Here is a 12,529-nt window from a genome sequence, read left to right on the forward strand (position 1 = left end):
TTAGATTGCTACTGAAGGCCTGTTTACACAGTACATAAACACGTACGGGTCAATGTCTAGATGTATGAACGCGAGAATGAACGCCAAAATGCACCGTGTAACCACCCAACTTGTGCGAATGCAGGAACCAAATTAGAACAGGTTCTATTTTCCGTTCATGTATTCGCACAAGTTGGGTGGTTACACGGTGCATTTTCGTGTTCATTCACGCGTTCATACATTTACTCTGTTAAAACTTTTACCCGGGTTCAAACGAAACGTATTCCAACAAGAGCCGCTCGATATAACTCAAGCAAAGCTATTCTCACCAAGGCACAAAGGTTATTGTGGCACAGCCTTATGTAAGTGGAAACCAAAAACTGAATAATACCGTCGCCAAGGGACCCTATTCACTGAGAAGAGACAACCTCTTAATTATCTCTTTACAATGCACATATTTTCATACCACTTACCAGTATGGACACCTTCCAGGTACAACGTGGTGATCATGGCTAAAAATGAAATGCAAATATTTTTCTGAAATTGCTTTATTAATGACTTAATTTACATTTGCTATTGGATGATCTGGGGTTTGAAGTGAAAATGGAAATCAAACATACAATTTATAATTGAAAGCTCATAAACATATTTTGGTTTGAAAAGTTTGACAAGACCTATTTGGAACAACTTCTACATCCCATGGAAAACGACTCTCACATCTATTAGTCAGTCTCAGAACCACACTTTGGAAAACTAAAACTAAGAGACAAACGAGATCCCAGACGAGTAACGTGATGAGTATCTTTCATAGTATCCTCATTTTAATTCATCTAACCTTGAGGGGGTTGAGGTATAGTAACTTGACTTGTTGTTTCGAGCAGATACACAAATAATTATCGCCAGATCTTTATTCCGCATCAACGGCCAGCACATTGAGAAAAAAATAAGAACTACCGCTCCTTATGCTGATAGTGACATGGTATTCCATTGCCTTGCAGAAATAATCAAGCCCGTGAAAAATAAATACTGGAAATTTTTTAAAATATGATGTACCCTAACCCATCAAAGAGTCATGAAAATACTATAGGAATCATTGAATGTTCCAGGAGTTCAATACTGTCCGCGTCACGTAACGATATATCGTAGTTTAAAACCATATTTAGAGATACAAACGACGATACATCGTTTTACACCTCCTGGGCAAGCGAAGGAATTTTGTGAATAAAAACGCGCAAAAATATAAATTAAAATTTCGTACTTAATTAGCCAAAATATAGTAAATTGCGGCTCATAAACATTAAGCACTAATAAATTCAGTCAGAAGAATAGAATAAAAAAACAACTCAAAAATGCGCAAATAAAACTGGTAGCACTAGAGGTCTTTGGCATCGAAAGGGTAGAAAAGAATCTTGAATCTCTAAACCCAACATACTTTTGTAGGTCCGTTAAAAAGAACAAAAAAAATGAAAACAACAAGGGCAGACGCGACAAATTTGATAATTCATTATAATCTCCTCGAGATCCCAACGGTCAGAAACGCATTGAGTGGAGGTGCGAGTGAGGAATGAGGTATACGTAGAGACAAATATAGTGGGGAGACAGACAAATGAACGCAAAGAAGCGAACGCGGCCGTCACGCTACCCTACCGACCCCAGCGGAGGGGCTGGTTGATGGGCCTCATGGCACTCGTCTGACTCCTCGTTTGGGCCACGGGCAAGAACTCCTTGTCGATTCGCCGCGAGGGCAGGTGGGCCTCTTTCAGGGCCCCCCACCTCGACAGGATCGACAGGGCCCTCTTGTCCATGCCGGTCGCGTACTGCGACAGGTCCGCGGAAGACGCCTTGGAACCCTGGAGGGCGGACCTCCAGAGGGGAAGCTCCCAGGCGCCCAGCTTGCGGTCGAAGATCTCCGCGTCCAACGGCTGAGGTGCCTGCTGTTGCTCGGGCTGGAACTCGGCGTCTTCGGCGGCGCCGGCCACGTCTGCGGAGGCCGCTGGGAAGGAGGCCGTCAGCGGCCAGGCGAGAACGAAGGCCTTGGGCTGTCCCAGGGTGGCGGCGGACGCAGGAGGGTGCAGGAAGAGGATCAGGAGGAGGGGTAGGGGGAGCATGCCGGAGGGAGAGGTCATCCTGAGGAACCGCCGAGCCCTGACAAAGGGGGTGCGAGGAAAAGGGGGAAGGGTCTGAGGGGGTAAGGAGTAGGTCAGGAAGGAGAAAAAAAGGGAAGAATTGTTAGTATAAAATCGTTTCAGGCTTGACTTGGTGGAAATTAGATACATATATCCATGATAAAAACTACAAATGGTAATTTTCACACTTTAATCCGAGATCACTAAACCTTCATGATTTTTACCACATGCCAAATTAAAATTCCAAAGTTTTGGAAAATCCATTTCGCAATAAAAAATTACGTCTTTTATGGTAGTTTATATATTTCCCCCCAGTGACTTACATTTATTTATTTCATAAATCATAGTAGAAAGAATTAGTAAAAAATATTTTCAATGAAAGACATATGACTTAAACTTCAAAATATGCATTTACTAAAACTTTACATTAATTGGTTAACAGCATAAAAATAACTTGACTGGAAGGTAAAAAAACAGCGTCGTCAAAATAACGAAGGTTTAGAGACCATGTGACTCTGAGCCTGGTTTAGTAATCTAGCGTTAATATGAAACTCCGCAATCGACCATGGTTTCGACATTCTATGTCATTTTCAAGGTGATACAACAAGAACTCTATCATGTAATTATGCCCAGAGCAAAAGTAATGCAATTTCCAGGGTAAACAATTACGACCGGACTTATACTTTGCGTATTACTTTTTTCACACTAACACTATCACTGAAATTTTCAAGCATAAGAATCTTACAAACATTAGATCATTTTCACCATTCCTTTTTATCGCAAATACATTTTTGTTAATGAATGCATGGTATGTGGTTTGACTTACAATTAGTGAAATTGTTTCATGGTGATCGAAGTAAAATTTTTTAATACCACATTATATATATCTTGAATGCACTTATTTTTCATAAAGAGTAAAAGGTTAATGCACGACCAGTTTCGTCGCTGGGCGAAGTATTCAGATCGGAAGATTTTTTTCCTCAAGCACACGAAAGTGTTCATTTTTTTTCAAAATTACAGAGTTGGACACAAAGTTTTACCATAGTATTCATCAAAACTTTTTTGAAGTATTTCCTCCAAGGAAATGTTTTTATATTTGAAATACGATCAAAGGTTGAAGAGGTTTTATTCTATACACCCAATGCATTCAAGATGATAGCGTTAGTTTCAACAAATAAATGAAGAAAAATACAGTTCGATCGGTCTAGCGGGATCATGGGCGTACCCAGCGAGGGGCAGGAGGGGGTAGCTGCCCCCCCCTAGAAGCAAAAATCGCAAATTTCTTTAAGGAAAATAATATTTTTTTCAAGCAAATAATAAAAAAAACTAATAAAGAGCTATTACAGCTTCCTTAAAATGTTTATTTCATTCACCTTTTCCATGCTTAAATCTTACCTATAACTTGAACAACCATGGCTTGCCCCCCCAGTTTTGATCCCGTGTACATCCTTGAGCGGGATTGATACGTCCTATTATGTTTCAGTGCAAAAATTCCCCATTAAGCTCAGCTCAACTGCGTTTTATTGCCAGCAATTCAAATCAAAATATACTTTAACCATAACATGATAATTTAAGTATACCGGGACTAGCCATGGAGAAAACTTTACGGAGTCAGCAGTAATACACATTTTTTTTTAAATATTATTTTTAATGGTTACCTGTAGACACCGCAGCCCAGACTGTTATTGTGTGCTATTTATTACCTATTTTATCATGTTATGGGAAAATTCCACAGAGAAAAAAAATCATTCGCCTTTAAAGCACTTGACTGGAAATCGAGAGATCCGGGTTCGCATTCCGGTCAGGACGAATGATTTTTTTCTCTGTGAAATTTTCGCATAATATGATAAAATGAAAAACAAATTGCATACATTCACAGTCTAGGCTGTGGTCATTGTGGTCTCTACAGGAAATCTTTGGCTTTACCTAGGCGATAAACGTTACTGACCATCAGAATTTCCCTTGTAGTAACTTAAAGTTGTCACTAGGGCATTTTAAGTTTTAAAATAATTCTTAGAAACGAACAGGTCTGTGGAGTCATCACGAGACGCAATCATTAAACGGCTTCATCAAAGACCTAATTTGCAGTTGAAAAATAGGACTGTGTAACAACTGTAGCATCTATGGTGATTAGATGACAGCAGTGAGCAGCGTTCCTCACACTGACCTTGATAGAAGACCGTGTTTGTTTCGCTCGTATTATATTTTTTACTAGTTGGAAATGAATTATGCATGTGATCAATTTATTTCTTTAACCTTTAAATTGAAGTGAATACTGAGTTTTTTTGACAAACAAATTTATTTAATAAACTTAATTCTTCTGAAAACTTTTATATTGTTACTTGTTTACGTGTTTATTAATTTACTTATTCGCATCTATATTACCACCCAACCGAATGGTCAACTTGTAACTTTACTTAAATAATAATAATAAAAGAAGACAGAAATAAAAAAAGACTTTGAAAAACATCCATTATTCGTCAGAGTGCATTTATCCACTAATTCACACAAAAATTATCAATAGTCTTCATACCACCGTGACTTCTGAACAATTGTTGAGCACGTAATACCATCGCAGTAAACATAAAATATTCATCCCAACTAGCAGTCACATTCGATTTCTCGACGTCAGTCCTCATTGAAATCCATTCACGTGCCCCCAATTTCATCGAAGTGAGACATGGAATAAACCATTTGGTATTAAAAGAGTGTAAAGCTCTTAATTTATTACCATTGGCACAAAGACATCAGACGTTCGCATCTTCCATTACCCGCACTTCTAATAAAGCTGGAAGGTGGCCTATAGCTAAGGCGCAGTCAAAGGCTAGGAGAGAGCAACGAGAGGAAAAAAATAATGCGGCAAGATTTTCATTCATGAAAAAAGTACCTACCGAAGATTGTGCGATCAGGATTAAGTAGGTTGTAGGTTATGAAAGAGGGAATTTCAAAAAGAGATTTATAACGAGATTATCTTCAACTTCGTTATCCAGGCAGGACAGAACTTTAAGGTGGATGTGACACCGGAAAAAATTTACCCCCCTTCGAGCACGTTCTCTATAAAATCCTTGAGAAGAAAGTGTCTTAAAGCCGTTAGGTGAGGCACATCGTGGCTCGAAGCAACATCATTGCAGGAAATCCAAGCGTGAAGTGCGTTATTGCGACAAGGAACTAAAAAAATGACCCATTCACACGTGGACTGCGTGGCAACAATCCCTTAAGGGTATTATCCCGCAATGGGGCCCATGAAGAGAAGGTGATGTTTTTTAAAGAACATTAAATAGACAATTTGCATGCGAACATGGATTTTCTTTACCTCTGTATCGAAGGAAATATGGTGTGAAAGATAAAGTGGTCGTTAGCAACGCCAGAAGAAGTTATAGTGATCGCAATGACAGATGGTTAGCCACATAACGCTGAAAGCTAAGCAGAAAAAAAACTGTCAGGATTGAGAGGCAGCATGTTCGGAATTTAAAGAAATGGGCATAATTTTAATCGTTAAACAGTCATTCAATTCCGTGACTCAGTAAATTAACAAGAATTAAACAATAAAATTCGAACTATTAATGGAAAAAAATTAACTATGCTAAATTGTCATAATATCATTATAGAGGAATCCTAGAAATCGTTTTCATTTCGTAGCTGTCATACCATCAAAACTTCGACAAAAAGTTGACTAGCAATGACCGAGAGAATATTCTGTTCACCGACATACGAATACTGTGACTGGAAATTCTTTTACGGCTTGAGATTCTCATATCCCTTTCATTGTGTACCCATTAGTACTTCAGAGTAAATATGCTGAATAGCACTTAAGGGCCTCAAGGTGACTGCGCATTGACCAAAAGCTAAGGTAACGTGGAAAACCAATCTTCAAATGTATTTATAGAAAATATAAATGAGTAAGAAAATAAAATACTTAAAAAATTATAGATTTTATAAAAATTCTGATACTTTTCATCCATGACAATTAATATTAATGAACATTAATTTTACAAACGAAATGACATGAAAAAAAGCTATTATCGCAGTCAGTCAATCGGATCCATTACTTGTTATGAAAAATTGCCATTTTATCTGGGTCACATGAGGAAAATAATGAAAAAATGACGTATTGCAATTTAAATTAGTGCGATGAATCATGCGGGAGGGAATGGTCGCGGAATTAAATGATTCCACGTCATTTATGCAGTTATTATTATAATTCATACATGCTTAAATACAGAATATAATGGCGCTACCTTTCTTAAAAAGAATTCACCTAACCTAACATTGATAATGGCCCCTCCCACTATTATCGATCGATCGCTTAAATTAATTGCAAAGAACTCTAGCCCGAGTACACGCAAGAGACTGAGTGGAAAACTAGTAGGGCCGAAACGCCTAACTGAATTCAGCGAATTTTTTCCTGTACTGTCCTGACAGGTGCGGTCGCTTTTCATCATATAGGTTAGGTTCCGTATTAGGGTGACACCCAGGGGCGCAGCTAGGAATTAAGGCTGGGGGGGTGGGGGTTTAGGTGCAACAAATACCGGGGTGAGTGGGGGTATGGAATACTCACCAGGATAAGCGGTAGGAGCGAGATTAATAAATTGCGGAATTTTAAGACACACGGTTCAAAATGGTGAGTTTTACGGCTTTCTGATGGATATTTTTATCAATCCTTACACTATTCTAATAAAAATATCAGTCAAATTAAGTAAAATGGATCAAACTTAAAAATTTCCCTGAGCTCTGGGAGGGGGGGTTTAACCCCCAAAACCCCCCCATCGCTGCGCCACTGGTGACACCAACACGTAAAGAGTTACTAATAGTGGTTTCCTCATAGGTAAATTATAAGGGAGGGGGCCAAAAGGTCCCCCCGAAATGAGGATCTCATACGCCAATGGATTTACTGTTTCAATCCGACGTAAAACGTTTGTGAAGAATGGCATAAAGACTAGGGAAAAATACCTGTTTACTGTTTACTAAGATATTTCAATAATTCTTCAAAAGACAGCGGTATGAGGGCGATTAATCATGGTTTTAAAGTTCATTGATTGATGTACTCTGATGAATAATGGATGCATTACTTAGCTTTTATTATCTCTGTCTACATATTAGTTCATAAATAAATTTGTTTAAAAAACTCAGTTTACAATTCAATTTAAAGGTTAAAGAAAAGAGAGAACAAAAATTTTAATTTCCCATTAGTAAAAAATATAATACGAGCGAAACAAATACGGTCTTCAGTCAAGGTGAGATTGAGGCATGCTTTATTACGAAAGAATTTAACTATTTCACTGAGTTTTGGAGTGAAATGAAGAACAGATTATTAAACATGTTACTCTTAATTATTCTTCAAAAAATTTTAATACACGGCTTTCCAAACAGGCACTAAACAGAAGAAAGCTATATGGGATGCGAAAGATTGCTATCAAACAATTTATACATCAATGCAGCTATATCATCTCATTAAACACTAGCTGCGAAGTAAAAAATAACCTTCCTTCGCGGTTTAGGCATACACTTTCTATTCGTATGATATATCAAATAACGGCGAGGCAATTAGCCATAAATTACCCATGGTAGGCGTTCCCATTAAAATTCATCGTAAAAGCATAAATATGACACCATCTCATTCGTGAGATAGTGAATCTCGAAATTTTGTTTTCGTTTTTTATTCATTCAATTTATATTTCCCGACAGGCAGCTGGAAAGAGCTCACTTTGGCCCATGAATAACATACACGACAAGTATTTCAAAATGCATTCCATCAAAGATTGTATCGATTCGTAGTCACTGAGATGATGAATGTGTGCAATAAAACACTATAAAAATTCTTACAGGAGAGGGGATTCGTACGATGTAGCTAAACCTCGGAAAAATAAAAATGACATTTTGCATATATGGCGTCGATTGATTTGATTTATTTGTTTCAGAATGGCCATTCAGGAAAATTCGCAGTCCGAAGTTATTAAAAGGAAATGTTTGCAGATGTTTCACAAATTTGAATCCAGATGTTTTACAAATTTGAAGCTACGGAACCTATTTTTATCTAGGGATTCATCTCTTAAAGATCCTTAGAAGACAATGGTGATTATTGGCAAATATAATTAAAACGAAATTTACTAAAAATAACTATGAAAAAAAAGAATGGACCAAAAAATGGCTATGAGAAATAGATACAGAAAATGAGAAAATAGGTAGTCCATCTATAACCTATATTTACAGTTATTAGAGACATAGAAATTACACGCTAGTACAAATTAATTATTGAATAACTCGGACAGCTTAGGTTACAGGGCAGGTTTTTTTTTACCTCTCACTCTTACATAGAACCAAAGAAATCGAAAAACTCTATCACAAACGTAAAAACTCGAAAAATCGAACTGATCGATACTGAAATTAACTTCTTCAATAGGCCACCAATAAAAAAATGCAACAAACTAGGCACACGTGAAGATATGCTAACATGATACGAAACTTAATAAAATTCCATAATTTCGTCTCTTCCGAATTCTGTATATATTTTACCTCTTTTTCAAACGAATGTTCCTCCAAAAGTATTCTTATCTTGAAGGGTATACTGACGCTGTTTTTAGCATTAAATAAATATCCGGATCCCGCTCCAGCTACCACCGGGTCTGGGTGTTGACGATGGCTCTCCATCTGTTTACGTTTTCCACCCGTCCTCCTGTTACAATAAATGCTATTGAAATCTCTCATTCTCACGCTCTTCTGCACATAATCTCTCTATCTTTTTCAGGCTTTCCACTCTTTATGAATTATTAATTAATACGAAGGTGAGACTCAACCTGTCTTTCAGTGGCGTAGCTAAGAATTCCGTCTGGAGGGGGGGAGGGGGGGGGGGGGGAGTACACCAGGGTGGCCGGGGGAAAATTTTCAAAAACAGGGTTTTAAGTAGAGGGTTTTAAACTAATCTTAACACTTTTCGCAATAAAAAAAACTTCCAAAAGAAATATTTCGTAAATTGATGATTTTTCAACATTTTGTTTCCTGCTATGATGAAGCAAAGTTATTGTGTTTCTATTTCCGGGGGGGGGGGTTGGTTAAGATGGTGGTCAGGACCCCCCTGTACTCTCTCTCGCTACGCCACTGCTGTCCTTCTGGAATAACCAATAATATGGGTGGTAATTAATAAAATGCTGAATGACAGAAGAAAAACAGAGACTATTAATAAAATGTAAAGGTTAATTAGAACAACGTGTCAAATTCCTCGAAGTTTCTCAAATTAGGAGGACTTCTGTGACAATCCCTTGAACAGTTTACGGGGAAATAGACTATCCTTTCGCTGCTAAACAAATCATTAGCACATTGATGTAAATAAGCCTGGATTTACATAAATCTCAGAGGTAAATATGAACCTTAACACCTGTTACTCACGACGCAACCCCCCGGGTCTGCAACAGAATAACAACGTGACTGGGAATTCAACAAGTGGACTTAAGGGGCAGCGACCACTTCAAGCACAGATTGGGAAGGGGAGATATTGAGGAGTTTGCTGTTTGCTTATGAGTATTAGGAGGAAATAAATAATATTCACCTTGAAAGAGCAAAAAATTGTACTTGCTACCATCATCATCGCTCGTAAAAGTTAGGGTTAGGTCGAAAGAGCTTAAGGCCCCACTTTAGTGTAGACTTAACCGGAAATTCTATGCAAATTCAACAAACCGCTCAAAAGTGCCATAAACAATTCCTTTCAAATTTGGTACAATCAGTGAAACTTGAAAGTAATGAGAAAAATTTCAATATTAAGAGCTTTACAAAAATTAATCAAAAGTTACATGACAACAAATTAGGCAAATTAGAGCGTTTCCATGTAAAGATAAACGTGTATCACCCTTAAAACAACTGATTTCGGTTAACTTGGAAGAAAGAAGTGATATTCATGGTAGTAAAAAGCAAAAAAAAAACTGTTCCACCAAAAATTTAATGCTGTCTATCAGTTTCAATAGTTCAGCGTCATTGTAAAAAAACAGCCTTGATAATGCTTGTATTCATAATGACGCCGTTGAAACTAGTAGACACATACCATGTGTAACACTCTGTTTAAAATAAATATTTCTAATACAATTAAAACATTTAAACATACATTTTTGAAAAGGAAATAAATAGAGCTTTATACTAAAAATCAACAAGGCCTAATTTGCATGAACTTTCATACTAAATAGCATTGAACTTAAACTCCGACCTGGAATATCTCAAAACCTCTCCCAATTTTGGTATCCTCTGACTTCCTTGCTAAACGTTGTATAACTCAAAAAGATATTAATTTTTATTTATTTGCAGGGTTCACTAAACATGCCAAATATGAAAGAAATGGGAGAGGACTGGTAGAGTTGCGGGTTGAAACTACATGAGATGACCCATACACCTCACAGGCACAGGTTTAAACGGAGGATAAGATTCTTCATATCGTCACCTTAAATTTAAAATCTCGTAAATCAAAAGTATTAAAATTTTCAGCATGAAAAAAAACTTTATTTTTATTGATATACAATATTTAAATAGCTGTTTTGGTTTGTAAGTTAATTAAATTATATTTTAAATTAATTTTTTTCGGATTTATTCTAAGAAATACGAGGTCTTACAAATAATGGCATGAAAATCTAATTCTTATGAAAAGATTATATGCTCTGCCAATGGAGCCTGTATTTTTGCAACACGCACATAGTTACGTACATTCCGCAATTTTCTATACCTAAATTGGCTATTTCCCAGAGTGGAAAACCTAGCTAGTTGGAGTGAATGACTAGACCACCTCCCCTTTCCCACGCTTCCTTCTGAAGAGTTTTCCACGGGAATTTTTAGAATATGTCACGTACCCACGCGTCTTCCGGAGCAAGGAAGGATGCTTTTCCAATACCGAGCCATAAATGAACAATGGAAAATAAAATCAATCGAATCGAGTTTGAGGCGTGCAAGCGCACCTTTCACGTTCCGAAGGTGCTGCTCCGAGGGGAAGCAGAGATAAAGGAGCCCCCAGACAGCTGAAACACTCCTGCTCCGCTTTTCCATAATCATCCTCGCCTACCTCTCCTTTGCCTACGTGGGGCTCTCCTTTTCGCATGATATGGTATTTTTAGGAGGCGACGTACAGCTAAGATCATTTGCGCCATGAGGAAAGGGTAGGGAAGTAAGGGTGGAGAGATACCCGGCGTCGCAATTATCCTAAGGCGCCAAGGGGACCACGGCTTTTAACGTCCCATGCGACGGACGGAGTGCTGTCCTTGAAAAGTCTCCCACACACAATAGGGTGGTTTCCTATCATTTTTTTAATTGCCTAAATTCCTGGAGTATGTATTTCACATTTTTTTATTTTTAAATTACGATATCTATTTTTCGCGATTAAATGAAAATAGGGTGGTTTCCTATTATTTTTTTATTGCTTTAATCGAAAGATTATTACTCCTGGAGTACGTATTTCACGCTTTTAGATTTTTAAATGACAACATCTATTTTTCGCGATTTAATGAAAAGTGAAAATTTTCAAGCGCGCGAAAACGCGACGCGTAAGTAGGAATGATGGGAAAAAGTCTGTGCGACGCATTTCTGGTTCCCCCTCCCACCTTGTGAGGTGACCTTGATCGAGGCTCTGAGCGCTGATAGGACGCAGGATGCTAGCGGGTGGCTGAGTACCTTGCTGGCTGGTAGCGCTTGGCTTAAAAAAGGTTTATTAATACCTTATCAAACGAAGAAAACTTTCCGACCTAAGCCAGTTTTAACAGGTGATTATTAAGACATGTTTCCCTGAGCTCTGTGCCTCATGCATGCATTGGTAACCTCAGACGATGTATAACTCCTATCCTCTCGTGTAGAAACTAGGTCCCTGTGACGTCACGTGGAGTGGAATCGTATGGGCGCCAATCAGGCCTTTTTCAAATGAGGATAAAATTTGACCCTTGCCATTCGTCTAAACCGGTATTTCAAAAACCAAATAATTTGTGTATTATGAATACACTAATGGTGGGTAACGAATCGCAATCAATGCCTTTCGTTTTCTTTGATGAAGGAAACTACCCTATTGAAAAATTTCAAGCGCGCCAGTACGCGGCGGATAAGTCTGAATGCTGAGAAAAGCCCGTGTGACGTCATTCTGGTTCCGGCTGCCGCCGTGTGAAGCTACCTTGGTGCGAGGCTATGAGAGCCAATACAATGCAGGCTGCGACCAGGTAGCACAGTACCCGGCTAGCAGGTAGCGCTTGGCTTAAATAAGGATTATTAATACCCTATCAAACGAAGGAAACTTTCCGACCTTAGGCAATTTTAATATTAAGTGATGTTTCCCTGAGCTCTGTGCCTCATGCATGCATTTGTAATCTCAGATAATGTAAAACTCCTGACTACTCGTATAGCATCTAGGTCCCTGTGACGTTACGTGGAGTGGCATCGCATGGGCGCCAATCTGGCCTTTTTCAAGGGAG

General features: G+C 38.2%; 1 protein-coding gene across 1 annotated transcript in view; it reads right to left on the reverse strand.

Moving 5' to 3' along the window:
• Positions 1 to 511: 511 nt before the first annotated feature.
• The window catches only part of LOC124165762, a 134,587-nt gene continuing 122,569 nt past the window's right edge, over positions 512 to 12,529 (reverse strand). The window contains exon 2 of the mRNA XM_046543251.1: positions 512 to 2,159. Coding sequence (XP_046399207.1) covers positions 1,623 to 2,105 — 483 coding nt within the window. The 5' untranslated portion in view covers positions 2,106 to 2,159 and the 3' untranslated portion in view covers positions 512 to 1,622. The remainder of the gene's footprint in view (positions 2,160 to 12,529) is intronic.

This window comes from Ischnura elegans, chromosome 9, assembly GCF_921293095.1.
Source record: "Ischnura elegans chromosome 9, ioIscEleg1.1, whole genome shotgun sequence".
Taxonomy (NCBI): Eukaryota; Metazoa; Arthropoda; class Insecta; order Odonata; family Coenagrionidae; genus Ischnura; species Ischnura elegans.